Below are 18,953 nucleotides of genomic sequence, written 5' to 3' on the forward strand. Positions count from 1 at the left end.
GCTTTCGCGGAAAAGTTTACTGCTTTCGTTTCAACTTTCACGCCCATGGAATAGATGGCTCCACAAACGCATGAAGTAAAATGAAGTTATGTACGAGTATAATATTTAAATGTATGGAATAGGGACAGTCGACCCAAAACAAGTTTTGTAGAGCTACATTTTATTGTTAATCATCCCACAAAATATCTATCAAATTGATTTAATAAAATGGAATACCTAGTATTCCATAAAAGATAAAACAAAGTTTTTCTAGCCTACACTTGAGATAGATCAATTTCATGCAAAGTAATATTAGTACGTAGTATTAGATTTTCTTAGTGGTTAAAATAAAATAACTATGTACCATGTAGCTAGTTGAATTGATTAAGCTTGGCATGGCTTGGCTTATCACATTGCAATAATCAGCTTCCTTTAATATTCTGGCAAAAATTAAAATTATAGTTATTATCAACCAGCTAAGCTAATTTTGAACAAACAACCATTATCAGCGTAATTTTGGTGAAAGTTAATTGTTTGTGTAACAAACTGAAAGTTACTTAACTTTCAGGCATGTACCTTCCCCTGAAAGCCATCTGCGCTCTAAACTGATGGCAGTGTAAACCGAGCCGAGGCTCACCCCTTTTAAAAGCACCTTTGCTTGCCACTTGCTAATTACAAGTCGCCTGCCGCAGAATCTAGTAAGTCACAAAATTTAAAAATACGTAGGTAATTCTAATAGTATTCTTAACACTCATTTTAATTAAATTGTCGACGTTCTTCTCTTATTGGAACGACTATGGAACATGATCTCTGAGGAAAAACGTTTACAGTAATTTACTAATCGTTTTTCTCTAACTACGAAAGGAAAAGACTTGAAGACTTAAAAGTTTTTTAAAGTGTAACGTGTGTTCTTCAAAATTATATAAATTCTGAACACTGGCCCATTTATTGTCCTGAAGCAGTACTTAGTAGGATTAATGGGACGTGTAAAAGTGTTTTTTAAAAGCTTATTTGCAAAAATAAATTAAGTAGTTTTATTAACTATGAGTTTTTAATTAATCGAAAGTAAAGTGGTCCAGCTTCTGTTATGAAGAATATGCTCAGTGTTACATTTAAACAAGGATAACATAATGAAGGTAGATCATGTAATAATAACGTGACAGGTGCAGACGAATTCGTAATGGAGCTGAACGTTTGATCAGCGGATTGTACAACAACTGGTTCTGGGCACACAACACAACTGATATTGAGCAAAAAATTTCCAAAATTCCATATTCTTTAATGAATTTCATGGTGACAGCTATTCACTAAAGCTTTCCAATCATCAAACCCACTTGGCCCTGTGTAATTAATTTAAAAACTATGCAAATCCGTCACCGTAGACACGAACTGCCCCACTCACGGTCGCAGTAAATTGCCTTGCTTCAGCCATTAAGCTATATCAAAGTAATAGAGCAAAGTGTAGATGCTATCGTGTACTGGTTTTGACGTTGGTAATTTTAATAACTGGAGTTAGTGTGTTTTAGCAGGAGGCGTGAAGACACGCGATTGTCGCGCCAGCTCGCAGTTGATGGCGGACGCTTGCTGCCCTGACACCATGGACGCAAAGGTAACCCTTTCATGTTATTCTTAGACGAATAAATTATATGTAAACTGCTTGAGTCGAAGCCGGCTTAGATAAGGTGATTATGAGGAGATTATGGATCCACGTTTATATTTTTGTTGCAATCGTGTATTTTATTATTTGTCCTTTTGGGCGGTGGATGATCTTTATGTAGATTAGCAAGAAAATGCTTCGAACAGGGAAACCTGAAGGGAAGTAGTCATCTCGTAAACATTTTCGCTATTTTGGAACTACAAAACAAGCGGCAGAGTCGAAGTGCTGAAGTAGTTGTTTAAGACTAAAAACTAGCATGTTTAGGATTGTTCTTGTCTTCAGGGTAAAGAAAGAGGCATCCTGAAGTTGGAGCCGCGGCCACGGATCGTCGTGGAAGCCCGCTCTGAGCTGACTCCACAGGTAACAAAATTATATTTCACCTATTTTAAATTACATTAGCTTCAGCCCGCAGCTTCTGTTGTGGAATATAGTGAACTTCTTTGCCAAGCTCGTGACAAAAAAACATGTTTAAAATCGAAATTATACTAAAGCACTGTGAGTACGTATGTGTCTCTATCGATTCATGTCTAAAGATTAATTTCAAGTCGGAAAAACATTTTCGATCTACTATGGACCAGATTTGAACCAATATTTGGAACTTTATGTTAATGTATAACCACAGAATAATAATAAGTACTACCACAGAATAATAATAAGTACTACGTACAGAAGTTTTACTTCGCGAAGGTATTTAAAAAAATGTATGCTCAATGTCATTAACAATATGGTGTAATTTAGCTTGTCTCAAGAGTCAAGCAAGTTTGTCAGAAGTTTTGTTGACAAACGTCAGTGATCGGTACTGCGCCGAAGCTATAGGGCTGACTTCGGTAAAATGATGTGACGTGAGGTGCCAATTTGCAGAAAATGGCGGAGGAAATACATGATTTAGCATGAATTATCATGAATAATATTAACTACTTATTTACCTCTCAGTGTCTTCAGGCAACTTAAAAAAGTACATTCTGTGTTTTTATTATTATTTAGGCAGTTAAATACTGCACAGTATTTAGTACACCATTTTCTTTATTTTTTTCCATCATACACAAGAATACGCGTGCGTGAGTCAATGTTCGCTCGTAGGGAGGCCTTGTCGAATAGTACTCTTGTAGGGGGCAATCGTGCGTGTTTTGTTTTCGATGTAAACTCGCGGAGATGAACAGGCCTGGTACTACGTACAGAAGTTTTACTTCGCGAAGGTATTTAAAAAAATGTATGTTCAATGCCATTAACAATATGGTGTAATTTAGCCTGTCTCAAGAGTCAAGCACCATTTTGTTGACAAACGTCAGTGATCGGCACTGCGCCGAAGCTATAGGGCTGACTTCGGTAAAATGATGTGACGTGAGGTGCCAAACTGCAGAAAATGGCGGAAGAAATACATGATTTAGCATGAATTATCATGAATAAATAATATTAACTACTTATTTACCTCTCAGTGTCTTGAGGCAACTTAAAAAAGTACATTCTGTGTTTTTATTATTATTTAGGCAGTTTTAATACTTACTGCACAGTATTTAGTACACCATTTTCTTTATTTTCTTCCATCATACACAAGAATACGCGTGTTCGCTCGTATTTGAGGCCTTGTCAAATAGTATCCTGTAGGTGGGCCATCGTGCGTGTTTTGTTTTCGATGTAAACTCGCGGAGACAAACAGGCCTGGTATAACGCAGAAAAACAAAGATTCCCTTATTCAGTAGACCATAAAGGGACGACACAACGACACAACGACACAACGATATTCTCCTAAAGTCTCTCTCATTGCTTCCACAGTCGCGTACGCAGATACTCGTATTACGAAGAATCTATTGTCTCCGGTCCCAATTGTTTACTCATTCACAATGAAAAGTTAAGCCTTCACGGTAACTTCTTGACCAGACTGTATTGACAGCATTATTCAAGTACCAGTTTGTAACGTATTATTAAAATACAGTCTTTACTGTAATTTTCTCTTTACTGAAATAAATTAGACGATGCTTAGGAAATATTAACTACATATCTAAGTGCCAGAGCAATTATCATCGAGTTAAATGCCTTCTAGACCGATAGGTACGGGACTATTCCCACCTCTCGTTCCCACCGCTGCAAATCCTGTGTTGCCAGGATCTACAGCTAAAAACCTCTCTACAGCATAAAAACCCAACCAATGAAGGTCAAGTTTGTCCCGGGGGAAAGTTAAACTGTCATTGGACCCGCAACGAAATTAATCAGAAGAACATAGGAGGAGTTCGAAATTAAGGACAACCGATAGGTAAGCTCCCAAACAAAAAGCATTTGTCTAATGTAAGCATAAAAGGCCCGTGCAAACAGGAGCCGGCCTGCAAACAGCGCACAATTAACCAAATGTATCTGCCCAAACGTAATCAAACGCGCCTCGTTACTCACGAGTAGGAAGGGCCTGGTCACACGGACAGCGTCGCTATTAAAGCCCGGTTTCCACCAAAGCAGAGCGGAGAGTTAGAGAGAGAGAAGTTGTTTGAATAACCAATCAGATTCCATTATTTGCACATCTCAACTCCTCTCCGCTTCTGTGGAAATGGATCAAGCGGAGCACTTGATTTTCTATAGAATTTGACAGCGGCGCGCCGCGGTACGGGGAAGCGGAGCAGTGTTTTATAGATTTAAACAATAGACTGACAGCTGACAGCTCACACAATATCTCCTCTCGCCACCGTACCGCTCCGCTCTCCTCCGCTCCACTTTGGTGGAAATATCCTACCAGCTTCGTCGCACCTCTCGTCTCTGCACCGGGTATATGATAGCAGACATGCTAATTGTGCTGATGTATGCTGTAAGGCTGGATTCCTGGTTGGCTGTTGCTGGCTGATGGCTGGATCCACATATTCTGCAATTTATATTAAGATAGCTAAACGTAATGCACACATCGCAATTTGTCAGTCGTATTATCAAGTAATCCTACGCCTGTGTAGTCAGGACCTTAAAGAACTCGAGCTAGGTAATAACAATATTGGTCGTAAGGAATTTTATCAAAGACACTAGGCTACTCGCGTAACTTTTTATTTATGATAAATATTTAAATGTTAAAGTACTTAAATACGCTGATTAGGTGCTGCACACATTTATAATCAGCATACAAGTGATGGTCCATTATTTCGATGATAAAGGTAGAGAAAAGAGAACGCCCTGAGGCAACACGCACGTTTTAAGACAGACAAAGGATAAATGCCCGACTTTTGTAGCGGCTCACGCTCTAGCATCACCTTCCTTTTGTGCTACGCAATAACTTATGATTATGTTATCGTCATCACCAGGTCATTTGGTATCACTTCAGGAGCACCACCCACTCTGACTAGCCGTTGGTAAATTGATTTGCTCTACACTCCCCCATGCTGGCCAGCAGACGCTTTGGGAAGATCTAGTGATCACATTTTTGTCCCTTGTGGCAAATATTTGTTGTATTTCATTTCAAATCCATACAAATTGCACCTACTAAGTACACAACCTGAGGCGTGTCTTTTAATTACTCTGTTTTAGTAGACTTTATCAAAAACAAAGGTGTTTTTACTCGCATTGATTGATATCCACTAACAAAAGATATTGCTGTAAACTAATTAGATAAGTTATTGTAATAAATCGGCGCAAGGTGGGCGCGTGAAAATTCTTCAGTTAATTATCAAGGCGCGGGGGCTGCGCGGGGCGTAATGGAATGAACTGCAGGGCTGACGCAACTCTATAATAAGTTAACTTCATTAGCATTAATAGTAATCGGCAGTTAGACAACCAGTTCCTCTGTAGTTGAGGATTTTGGGTAAGCCTCGCTTCCACCCTCAGCCTGATCATCACTTTCCATCAGGTGAGATGCAGGCTAAGAGCCTCCAAGGAAATGGAATTTAGATGGAGAATATGACTGGATGTCTGTGTGGCGTTAATGCATTTAGAAAGCCTATTTCTAGGTAGGGACTAATGGGGATGATGACAAAGATAACCCACTAGGTTGTGATTCACATCTACGGGATACCTTTATCCAACCTTTCTAGAGGCTGTATAACCAAGCAATAATAGGAAGGAAGATTATTAGATTAGTCTAAGCACTTATGTAGCACATGTTATTTTCTGAGAGATTTGGACAGCCCTGTCCAGCATAGTTAATCAGAGTCACCGATGGCACTCATTGGCCGCTAAAGACTTACGGGCAGCAGTCACGACACGCCGCACCTCCTGATTTAAGCAAATTCTCGCATAAATCAGGACTTTGATTAGTCCTGAACTATCGATCTGAACAGACAAAGGCCGTGGAGGAATGGTAGACAGCCAAGACTTGCATACTGAACTACAAACTACAAAGCGATTCTTTGTATTCTCAAATTATTCTTCCAGATACATAATAAATAAGATTCTAGCTGAGCTTCTGATAGGTGCCGAATTACACATTAAAGCATCGGCAGACATGTCAATGAAGGTACTCCTAATGCCTACGAACATACCACGTCAGCGAGGTGTCAGATGCACGTCGTCAAAAAATTAACTTTTTAAGAATTATTAATGACCTGAATAATCAAAGCTAATCGCATTCCGATGTAGGGCCAACACCACATTAAACTAATAGTAACAGGCGCTATTTAGCATACTGATATGATTTTGCCTGTACCTACAGTCCTACACACATTTTGCTCACCATTTGGATCCTTTCATTTCTAACAGACATCGATGATGTCATAATGCGATCTTTATGAAAGGTCCTCCATGAAGGATCAAAGCGTCCCATCATCGTTAATAGTCGCCACTGTCGCGTCGAAACAGCGGGATAATGGCGCGATAGTCGAACGCATTTTATTCGGACAGTCATGTGGTCAAGTGTTACACAAAAACAAAAGAGAGTCTATCTCTCTAGAGCCATTCGTTTCAGGATTTCAGGTTAATGCAAGTAGTATTATATTCAAGAAATAGGGACTGATATGATACTACAGAATCTGATACTTAAAACTGAAGTTGTTGTCACCTTTACTTACCGATCGTTATTGTAGTGTCCTGAGTCACTGATGCTGAGCGTAGCTACCACCAGAAGACTTACTCAGGACGAGGACCTGGAATAAGAGATTGCGTGTGATTTAGTGATGAATATCCAGTCAATTTAATAAATACCATGCACAACGTTTTTGTATTCGACAGTACAATTAAAGATATTTTCTACCGCGCCTCAAAGTAGCGAGCGACCAGTATATTAATTTCCAATCATAAGGTTGGGATGACACCGAACTCTACTGAGTATTAAAAAGTATTTTTTTAGATCTGTACCATAAATAATATCCCTGATATTATAATTGGCAGTTGACATATGATTGAATTTCATTCATGTTCTTCAACCCTTAAATGGACTATCTAGAGGAGACCTTTGCTACATTTTACACAAGAGATCTCTCTTTGTGTGTTGTTTGTTATTGTTGTTTTCTAGTTTAAGACTACTACATACATATATTTTGTGCCATCTGAAAGAGACGGACTGACATACGTGAGTTAGATTGACACGATTTTCAATACTAATACAGACTGCTGAAAACAACCAGTGGATAATATTTTTACCAAGTCTTAGCTGCAAAAAGGCTAAGGTTTTTCAGGGGTCTGAAGAAGCATTGTAAAAATGGAATCATTGTAAAAGGTTTCCCCAAACTAGCCGTGACAAAGACCTGAAACAATTGCCGCCCAAAGCAGCGACGAACCTGTAAACGGGACAAAGCACGTGACGTCCCCACAAACGCAAATCGCCCGCGATCGCCGTAAATCGCAGGGTTTATGGGTCGGTGTGCCCCAGCCTTGGTCCAGTGCGAGCGAGCGCCGCCAGTCCTGCCGCCGACCTGTTGGTCTCCACACCGCGCCGAGAAACCCCGGAAGCCAACCGCTAAAGTGGATTCCTCAGTTTGAAATTCGGTTCGATTGCTATTTCGAATTTTGAATTTGAGTTTTTAATTATCTTTTTTTTTCATTAAGGCCTGCCTAAAAGCCAGTGACAAATTAACGCTAAAGATTTATTAACTTTAATTTCGTAAGCTTTTACTGAACGCATGAAAGCTTTTTAAAGTTAAGTGGTAATAACAGCGGCCACCAACTGTGCCCGTAATGAAAATGGAATTACGAGCAGCATTTCAACTCGTTTAGATTAAAATCGCTGGTTTCACAATTAACAAATTGCTTGCTTTCGGTAAAACAATAAACGAAAAGGCAGTTGGATTAATGATTCAGCCTAACGTTCCGAGAATGTGAGATTTTTTTTCTTTGGAATTCCAGTGAACATTAAAATAATTAGGGGTGGATGAATAGTGTTTCAATACCTGGTCAGCACTAACTTCTTCGTGGTCCAGGGTTCCTGCGAGCACGCGCCGGTGTCGCCGCAGCCATCGGTGGACCGCCTGTCGGTGACCTGGGCCGACCCCGGCAGCATGACGTCTTCGGGAGTCAACCTGTTCCACCTGCCTTCGGACACCCCTCTCAGCAATGAGGTCAAGTTCTCACCAACTGCTGGAGGTGAGTCGAGCATATCTGCCCGCATACGATGTCTCATCAAAGCCTACAAACCACTGAAATCAGGCACAAGATTATTCACGATTCCAAGTCACATAATAATTATGTAGTAAAGCTCTATTTAGCTTTAGCTATTTCACAATGGTTAGACCGTTTCCTTACCAGGCCTTATGAAAATTTCCAGCCACTCTGACATTATGACTCACCTTGGAATAAAGTTTTTTTTACACGTAGTTAAGAAGTAGATAGCAGGATTTCCAAGGAATCATTAATAATATTAAAATATTTATTAAGTCTTTGCGATTGTAATGACGTGCTCAAAAAAAAGCTAATGCGAATTCTTTTTAAAAACTGTTTTTATCACACTTACAATAAATTTGTGAACAAGAAACTCTACTTTGATACTAAAAATACTAAATATGTTCGTTAACTTCTTTAAATACCTACTGCTTACTAGAATTAAAATTCCATTATATCCCAAATTTTTAAACGTATGTTGCCTCCCTTCTGGCCCGCACTGATCGAGGCACTAAATCATACAATGCTGCAAGTCAAATGATAATTTAGTTACTAAGGGTAATTCCTAAGTTACTAAAGTAAGATTTCAGGCACACGAAAAATCTTTTTTGTAATTTTAATTTAAAATACAAAAATGTATAAAAGTCTCATAATGTTTTATGTTTCTGAAATTTTATTATTAAATGTTACGTAATAAATCTGGAAAGTGTGAGAAACCGAATTGAAAGGATTTTCATTTTTTAACGCTGTTTATTAACACTTTAAGTTAGACATTAAAATCTAGAGTGAGCACATTTAGACTAATGCACGGACACATTAAAATATAATAGGTAAACATCGTTTTATTTAAAAAATAAAAATATATCAAAAATTATCACACTCGTAGCTAACCGATCAATATTAAACGATTCACACTAACTTCCAAGTCAATAACAACTCAAAATCTTAGTAAATTCTTCAGAAAACCTACTTTCTAACTTTACCTACCACATTCAAATGATTGAAAACAACAGCCAGTAATTTGAGGCAGTCCGACCGAGAGGTTATTTTCTTATTGGCGGTTTTGGAAGGCTCTGCGGCGTCGTTAAATTAAATAACCCGTGCTTACGGTGAATACGATATTGGTTTTGAACAAACCTGCAAGAAATTCATTTACTTGCTGTGCTTTATTACGTACAATCCCTCAATTGTTGTTAACCATCCAGAAAATTAAAGCCCTTTCAGCCTTTGTATGTATATTTTCTGTATTGCTTGGCGAAACCGTTTTCAAGACATTTTTCTTTGAATCATGACCATAAAATTGAATCATAAAAGACAAAAGTTTATGTCAGCGAGTAGGTAGGTACTAGGTAGTGAGGCCTTAGTTCGTCTATTAGGTACCGTTTCGGGCACTGCGCCACTGCTACAGACACTCGTAACAATTAACGAAAAGTCGGAATACGAGTAGATACTCGTATTTTTTCCAAATTATCGCCTGTACCCTACCCCAGCCGTGCTCTACCATGTCGGTCTTATTTCTCGCAGAGGGTTCCGAGGATGAGGACTACTCCGCCAGCCTGAGCGCCGTGCTGCGCCAGCGACGCGCCAGCGTGCGTCGCTCTCGGAAGGGCCGCGCCCGCCGCCCCTCGTCCCCCTTCCTGGCCGACGAGACCAGGCCCAGAAGGAGGTCCTCTGTCTTCACCACCAGCTCCGGCGAGTGAGTGTTAACTTGATCCTATTGTTCAGCCAGTGAACTAACAACCAGTAGACTGGGAGCGTCGCGTCGTCTCATTCGTATTAAAGTACACTACACTGCTAAGGTAAGGGGCTTGTTCAGACAAAGCTCGTGGATAGTTCTCAGGCCGGATTAGTATTTGTCTGACGTGTTGTGTCGTGACGCATCAGATCGAAATCGGTTGTGCCGTGATCCAGTTTAAGTGTCATTTTTATCTATCTGCGATTATCGCTGTGTCTGGACAAGACCTTGCGGTCCCGGTCCTATAATCCACTCTATATTTTTATCCAGCACAGCAATATCCATGGAAGAGAGTCAGCCAGCAGTGGTGACGCAGGAGCAGATCTTCGAAAACATTCACCTGCACAAGGAGGTGCTGGGCTCCGTCAAGCAGCAGCCCCTCGGCATGAGGAGGAAGCTGAAGATTGTCCACCAGGTGACTAAATACTAAATACTACGAGTAAAGCAGGACATTATAAATCGTTCCCTAACTGATAGCTAAGCTATGCAAACTTATTTACTGAATTTGCCCTATACGTTGTATTGTATCGTTCGGTAAAATGCTTTATTATTCCAGGCAAAGGCCTACATCAAGAGGCACGAGGGCCAGTTGCAGGAAAGACTGGCACAGTCGAAGAGCACCAGAGACATCTACGCGCGGTTTAATATTTTATTGGCAACAGTAAGTTTCGTTTCTAAAAACATTTTAGTAGTTCTCAGACCAGTATTTTATTAGGAGCTTCTACGCTATGAAAAATCAACTGATATGCTCCTAAATCAATTCTTTCCTTTTTTATCGGCTTTTCCTGACTAAGTACTTGTCATGTTTCATAATTTTTAAAAGAGCTTAATTGAACTACTTATGTTTATGCAACATTTCAGGATAAGTAAATGTGTCATAGGATAGGAGACCTATGCCCGTTTTCACCATCATTTCCTAATTTTTAAGTGACCCCTATAGTAACACATAACAGGAATTTTGTTTTCATAGGAGTCACTTAAAAATTAGAGATTGATGGTGAAAACGGGCACTAGAGTCTAGGTCTCTAGGACTCTAGGATTCTAGCTCTAGGTCCTAGAGCTTAGATTTTTCGATGCAATTTTAGAAGGTTTAAACAAAATAATATGATTTCCAGAAATGGCAACAAATGAAGCGCGAGGCAGCGAACACATCTAACCTGCTGATACCTTGGGAGCTGCGCATCAAGGAGATCGAGTCGCACTTCGGCTCCGTGGTGGCATCGTACTTCACCTTCCTACGTTGGCTGTTCTGGGTCAACCTGGTCATCGGCTTCATCCTGCTCGTATTCGTTATTGTGCCTGAAGTTAGTATTTTATTTTATCAAGGGCACTTTGCAACACCAAGCAACCTTCAGCCAAAAGTACAAACTCTTCATTTGACTTTGACCAGCCTTACCAATTAAATTCATAAGTAATAAGAATACGTCGAACCACGCGTAGTGTAGGTAGAGCTCTATCGTTACAAATATAAATGTACCTACTAATATTACTTTGTTTTAGAAATATCATGAATATGAATATTATAATATGGCAGCTTTCCTTTTAGGTTTATTAAAGTTTTAATGCAATTACGAGTAGTTAGGTCGTTAAAAAGCGCTTTTAAACTTTTTAGTACCTCACCGCGAACCCAAAACAAGACGGCGAGCGAAAAGTCATCATGGAAGAGGAGCGTAGCAACGCCACCAACCTTCTGATGTTGTGGGAGTTCGAGGGTGTGCTCAAGTTTTCTCCAATATTCTACGGGTACTACAGCAACGTGGAGCGGCCCCAGTACAGGATGCCTCTCGCCTACTTTTTGACGGGACTCGCCGTGTACATTTACAGCTTCGTTGCCATATTGAGGAAGTAAGTTAAATATAGCAACAGGTGTGAGATGTCTTTTGATGTTCACGTTTGTAACATACTTAATACCTACGGCATTTCTTTTAAAAGCAGTTACTACTTGTAGTGGTGGAAATAGAACATTATCACGGTAATGAAAGGAGGAAAGGATATACCTAGGATAGTTTTTATCCCGGTTTTGAAACAGGGACGCGCGCGATAAAGTTTTTTTGTGACAGACAAGATTCCACCCGGGCGAACCCGCGGGCGGAAAGCTAGCAAGATTATAATGCACACATTATTAGCAAAACAGGTTGATTCAACATTAACAAAATGCTCAAATTCTCGTATACTCTGATATTAAAATGTTTAAAAATTACCACTAGTTCTTGAAGTTACTGTATTTAAAACAAAATCTCATTTACAGAAGACCACCTACAATCGGTTATGTTTACAGGATGGCAGAAAACTCACGTATGTCTAAGCTTTCTGAAAAAGAGGACGAGTGCATATTCTCGTGGAAGCTGTTCACCGGATGGGACTTCATGATTGGGAACACAGAGACGGCTCACAACCGGATAGCGTCCGTCATACTGGGTTTCAAAGAGGCACTACTTGAGGAGGCTGAGAAAAAGAAGGATTTGAGGAAGTAGGTTTTATCAGAAGGTTTCAAAGCGAATAATAACAGGTGGCGGATCTGTTCGAACTGAATTATTTTGATTACAATGATGCAAATAATACAATCACTTTCAGTTGGCGTATCATATCCTTGCGAGCGATCGTCAACATCTGCGTAGTGATATTACTCGCTGTGTCAGCGTATGCAGTAGTCACAGTGGTGTCTCGCTCCGATGACAACTCCAAGCCAAGAAGTTGGTGGCGTGAGAACGAGACGACAGTTGTCGTCACCGTCATATCTATAACTTTTCCTGTATTCTTCGAGCTCCTCGGCTTTTTGGAGCATTACCACCCAAGAAAACAACTCAGACTACAATTAGCCAGGTATTATTATTGTCAGGTAAAATATCACTTAGATATTTCTATTTTCTATCTTTGTACCTACTCACAAAATTTCAACCTTTCAGAATTATGCTGTTGAACTTGCTCAATTTATATTCTTTAATTTTTGCATTATTCAGTAAAATTGAAGGGATGAGTGATGAACTAAATGCACTCAAGCCAGTTGTCAATATGACTGTTAATACAACTGCCAACAATACAATGAATATAACTGAAGCGTGGGTTTCCAATCTACCCACATCGTGTTCTGAGGAAAGAGTATCATGTGATCCATGTAATGCCCTTCCAATATTATCTGTCAATCTAATGACTAATGAAGTAACCCCTCGCAGCAGTGAAACTGTTAAACCCACGTACAGTTCTAACAAAGCTTCCACGTATGATGTCCAAATTCTTAATAAGGATTCTAAAATTCCGTTTGTATCTGAGAAACTAAGAACAAAATTACTTGCAGAAAACTTAGTAGAAGGCGTAATAACAAGTACAGACGACATTGAATCGAATACTCTAAGTAGTATTTTAATAATAAGAAAACAATTAGCACTAATAAGAAACATTAGTGAAATGAATAATGATGTAGACGTAAGTGACCCTGTTACAGAGGCGTATGATGACGATGAATATTCTAATGATTTGGATGAAACCACTTTTAGTGAGTCCACATCCAATAATTTAATTTATAATGCTACTTTATACGATGATTTTAATTCAACACTTCCCTACGCAAATACTACTTCAAGTGACCAAAGCGAAACAAGTGTCACGTTCAGTGATTATGAACCGAACACAAAAATGTCAACATCAGTTTTCGATGAAAATGGCACAGAAAATACTTCAGATGAATATCCCACTGAAAGTGAGTTCATTGATACCTCTCCTACTTACATTAATACTGATACGACATATATTAGCGAATCTACATCATTGACAGAAACTGAAAAGCCTTATACAGATCACTATTCATCACCAAGATTTTATGATGTAACAAACACTGCCACAGCGGATGATGACAGCACTACAATATCGACATTTATTCCAGAAAGCACAAAACCAAGCCATGAAATTTCAATTAAGACTACAACACTGGAAACAGAAGCAAACTGTCCAAGCTTTTTCAATTGTACTATGAATTGTGGAGGTCTCAATATAACACAAGTATTTTTCATAGCTAACTGTAAAGTTGTGGAAAAACGATGCTATGTTACAAAATGTGATGATTCAAGGGTATCAGAAATTGATAAAATCAATGAGACAGCTGTTGATATTGCTTACATGGATGATCATGATAGAAAAATGTATAACTTAACTACCGCTACCAAGAAGAAACTGCTTAAACTGTGCTGGGAAACCATGTTTGGACAAGAATTAGTCAAGCTCACAATGATGGATTTGGTAGGAATTCTTGACTAAACAGTTTGTTTTAATTACCTATTTTACAAAATAATGGAAAGTATTTTTTTCAGGTATTCGTCTTATTGGGTACACTTTTCATGGATTTCTTTAGAGCTCTTTTTGTTAGATATATGAATCGATGTTGGTGTTGGGACTTAGAGAAAAAGTTTCCTGAATATGGTGATTTCAAAATCGCTGAAAACATATTGCACCTGATCAATAATCAAGGCATGGTTTGGATGGGCATGTTCTTTTCACCGGGTCTTGTCGTGTTGAATGTAGTCAAGTTGATGATAATGATGTACCTTCGATCTTGGGCTGTGATGACGTGCAATGTTCCACATGAAGTAGTTTTTAGAGTTTCAAAAAGCAATAACTTTTATTTAGCTCTTTTGCTCACCATGCTCTTTTTATGTGTCTTGCCCGTTGGATATACTATTGTATGGGTACGACCTTCATGGCATTGCGGACCATTTTCTGAATATGAGAAAATATACTATATTTTAACTAACAATATTTATAAAATTCTTCCCAAATCACTCAATTTTGCCTTAGAATACATAGCATCTCCTGCTATAGTCATTCCATTATTGGTTCTGCTGATACTTATAATTTACTACTTAACTTCTCTTACTAATTCATTACGAGAAGCAAATAATGATTTGAAGGTACGTAATGTAAAAGAAGTAGGTACCTACTATTTATGTTAGTTGCAGAATACTGTAGCTATTTTGGCGTATACATTTTTAGATACAATTGCGTCGGGAAAGGACGGAAGAAAGACGGAAAATGTTCCAATTAGCAGATACTAGAAGGCGCGTAGGCTCGTCAGCAATGGACAACACACCATTTGCTAGATGGAAAAAAGCTCTCCCTACTTTACCAATAAGCAAGTCGATAGATTCTGATGATAGAAAGACTATAACTGCCGACGACAATAGTGAACCGTCAAAAGCCATTAAGAAAAGAGGTAAGGTTTAAACATTAATGATTCTTGAATACTAAAATTGAATGCTAAATTGTAATAATGATGTAAAACATTTTTCAGGCGGAATATTTGCGAAAATTGTTGGCTTGGCGTTGGATAAAAAAACGGACGTGGAAACAGTTCCTGAGGTAAACAATGTTTCACAGTCATCAAATAACGTGGACGATGAGACAGATACAGACTTTCACGAAACTTTACCTAAGGAGGTATTAAAAATAAAAGATATAATATTCAAACATGTTGATAATAAGAAAAAGAGTAATGTTGAATTCAACATTGATGATAGTAAACCAAAGTTAGCGGACAAAGGACTTAAGGTTAAGATAGAAAAAGAAGACGACCGTTCCGAGAAGAAAGCGAACATTGAGAAGCAGAAACAAGACCTGGTACGCGTTGATTCTTTACCAACAAGCAAAAAAACCACAGAAGATGAATATAGAGGCAAACACAGGATGGACAGGAAACAAACATCAGAATCTAGCACTCAATCCAGACAATCAGACTCCATTGGTTCCGTTATTCCTGTGATAACTATTAGTACAACAGAGAGCGACGAAGAAACGTTGCAGTCAAAGAAAAGTAAAGGAGCAATTAAAAAACCTCATGATATAGAAGACTCTAATATAGCGAAAGCTTCAGAGACTTTGAAAAGAATGAAGAAAAGTAGCTCGGATCTCAAATCTCTAAGGAGACAGAGCAGTGTCGAAAGCATCACCGAAAAAAAACTGCCTAAAGATAATCACAGTGAAGGAGGTCACAAGTATCAGTACTCATTGTAGTTTTACTTCTTGATAAAGTTTAGTAAATTGTTATAAGTATTGATTAGTCTTATTTACATTACAGATTTTAATTCAAAAATAAATATTAGTCCAATAAATACATTCGCAACAATTTGTTTGTCGCCTGCTAAGGTTTACTTTAGTTTATTAACACTTTATTTAATTTCAAAAAATAATTTCTGAGGGATTAACGATGCCAATGAAACATAAGAGAGGTTGGACTGGCACTTGTTTCATACACTGGGTGGCGAATTGGCGATATGGAATCTTCTTAAAACTTACCTACTCATAAAAAGTACCTAACCCATAGCTACTCGTATAACATGATTTTCATGAGCCATTATCAAAAGTAATACGGTAATACCTACTGTGAAAATCATATTTTCAAACCTATAGGTTTTATTCAACTTCTAAAACACGACACGTGATTACCTACGTGACTGAATCATATTTTTGAGAAACCCCGGGCTAAACCCAAGACAGACTACTACACAACTACTTGTCTACTAAGTAATAAACTAAAAACAGAAAAACTCAGTTAATAAGCAAATAATAAATTATTACTATTATCAAGTAAAAATAAAAGCATAAAACAATTATAAAATAAGTTATAAAATAGGTTTCTTAAACCTCTTAAAGAGGTAGCTGAATTACACAAGTCACCAGTACATATACATACATGATAACGTGTGAATAAGGACCAACGCTGCGTGAACGGCGTTGCGACCGCGTACGGGCTCATCACACAGCCCGACTTGATCCCATCGAGCATAGTCTCAAGATATCGCAACCGCTCATGTACTATACCACTAACGGGTGCCGTGCCTGCCTTTGGTGGCATATTTCTACAAGTTCTTTCCAGATATTTTGATCCAACATCCAGAAATCTTTTGACACATCCATTCATATAGTTATCATAACACATAGTGATCATATTTCTCTTATGGTTCCGGTATCTTTGATCCGGGCTGTCAAATACATCATAGCAGGGAGGGTTGGCTTCTGACGGCTGATTTATCCCACACTCGTAGCACGACACAGGAAGAGAATCAGATGATCTTCGGGCGCCAGTTCTGGTTTTGTGAATCTTTCTCCGCGCTGTGACAGCCTTTTTAGTGTCATCATTGAATATTATACGTAACATCATTCCTGTATTTCCAATCGTGGTATCATAGTATTCATATGAAGTCGTCAAGTTTCCAGATAACTGATAATCATAATTAAAAACCGTAGTTTGCTCCGTGACTTTAGGATTTGTAGAAGTTGTCTGGACAGTGGCGTTTCTCGAAACATTGAGTGACTGTTGAGTGAAAGGTCTTTGTGCTGATTCCAAATTCCAATAAATCGGGTTAATAAATGTAAATCTCTGTGCTGTCGGAAAGTGTGGCCTCCAGCTTCGTCTAGAGGCAGAGTTGGGCTGCGTCGGTGGGGAGACGGTCAACAGTTCTGTGGTGCTTCTACTTTGCAGGTATATCCAGGGTACAGTCGGCCAGGTGCGAAGATCTATGCTCGGTTCCGGTGATTCTGTTGACGTTTGTGTCGATCTGTACATGATCTTGCTGGGCCTCCAAAGGTTTGCTTCATTGTTGTCGTTCCACAATTTTCTTGTAAACTTTGATCTTCCCGTAGCTTCTGTGGAACTTGATAGCTGCTTCATTTCGTCCTCATAATCTTCTGGTAATATTTCAACGGGACTACTAGACCTGTACTGGTATGGATTTTTTAAGCGCGACAATAACGAGCAATAACTTAACTGCAAAATGTAGTACCACAAAAATATATAACGAAAGAAATTATTCAAAATATAACCCATTAAAAAAATAATGTAAACACTACAAAAATGACATTCGAAAAACAGATTAGTATCGAATCCATAGATAACAAATAAGAAGTATGTATTGTTAGGTTGTGTTAGGTATTGATAAAGATTCACCACTGTAAACACGAGACTTGGAGAGATCATCTTATCACCACAGAATGTGAAAACAGAGGCAAACGCAAGTTGGACAGACAGACATACTTTGTTGACACCGACACTATATTTTATTCTAAAAAAAGTAGTTTCTGAGGGACTAACGATACCAATGAAACATGAGAGAGGTCGGGTTTTTGTTTCATACACTGGGTGGCGAATTCGGTCAAATATCTGCCTTGCTCTGCATAAAAAAAGCCATTATCCAAAGTAAAACAATATCTACTCTGAAAATAATATTTTCAAACCTATAGATTTTTAATCATTACCGACTTCTGAAACACGTGAGTAACGTTACTGACTGCATCTCCATCCTTATGAGAAAGCCCGGACCACGGTAATATATAGATAGTAGGTATTACCGTGCCCGGACTACACCCAATAACTACTACACAACTAGTCTAATAAAAACAACTCAAAACAGGAAAATACAGGTTATATGCAAATAATAATTTATCACGATTATCTAGTAAAAATAAAGCATAAAACAAGTATAAAATAGGTTTCTTAAACCGTTCCAAGAGGTAGCTGAATTACACAAGTCACCAGTGCATATACATACATGATAACGTGCGAATAACGACCAACGCTTCGTGAACGGCGTTGCGACCGCGTACGGGCTCATCACACAGCCCGACTGGACGCCAACGAGCATATTCTCAAGATGTCGCAAACGCTCATGAACTATGAAATTTGTCGGATTGCTTGATTTTGATGGCGGTATATTTCTACAAGTTCTTTCGGTATATTTTGATCCAACATCCAGAAATCTTTTGACGCATCCACTCATATAGTTATCAAAACACATAGTGATCATACTTTGCATATGCATCCGGTATCTTTGATCCGGGTTGTCAAATATATCATAGCAGGGAGGGTTGGCTGCTGACGGCTTATGTATCCCGCACTCGTAGCACGACACAGGAGGAGACCATCTTCTGGGACTAGTTCTGGCTTTGTGGGTCTTTCTCCGCGCTGTTACAGCCTTTTTAGTATCATCATTGAATATTATACGTAACATCATTCCTGTATTTCCAATCGTGGTATCATATTCTTCATATGAAGTCGTCAAGTTTCCAGATAACTGAGAATCAAAACTAATAGCCGTAGTTTGC

The 18,953-nt window shown here is 38.7% G+C and overlaps 1 protein-coding gene across 1 annotated transcript; it reads left to right on the forward strand.

Annotated features, from left to right (window-relative positions):
• The first annotated feature begins 1,576 nt into the window (after nt 1-1,576).
• LOC135087209 (transmembrane channel-like protein) lies at nt 1,577-15,866 on the forward strand. Its single transcript, XM_063982049.1, has 14 exons — nt 1,577-1,588; nt 1,919-1,996; nt 7,954-8,116; nt 9,656-9,827; nt 10,137-10,281; nt 10,423-10,527; nt 10,982-11,170; nt 11,479-11,711; nt 12,145-12,336; nt 12,441-12,689; nt 12,773-14,099; nt 14,171-14,767; nt 14,850-15,069; nt 15,148-15,866. The coding sequence occupies exons 1-14, from the start codon at nt 1,577-1,579 to the stop codon at nt 15,864-15,866; spliced, it is 4,401 nt and encodes a 1,466-aa protein (XP_063838119.1).
• Nucleotides 15,867-18,953: the final 3,087 nt, after the last annotated feature.

The sequence above is a fragment of the Ostrinia nubilalis genome, chromosome Z, assembly GCF_963855985.1.
Source record: "Ostrinia nubilalis chromosome Z, ilOstNubi1.1, whole genome shotgun sequence".
Classification (NCBI taxonomy): Eukaryota; Metazoa; Arthropoda; class Insecta; order Lepidoptera; family Crambidae; genus Ostrinia; species Ostrinia nubilalis.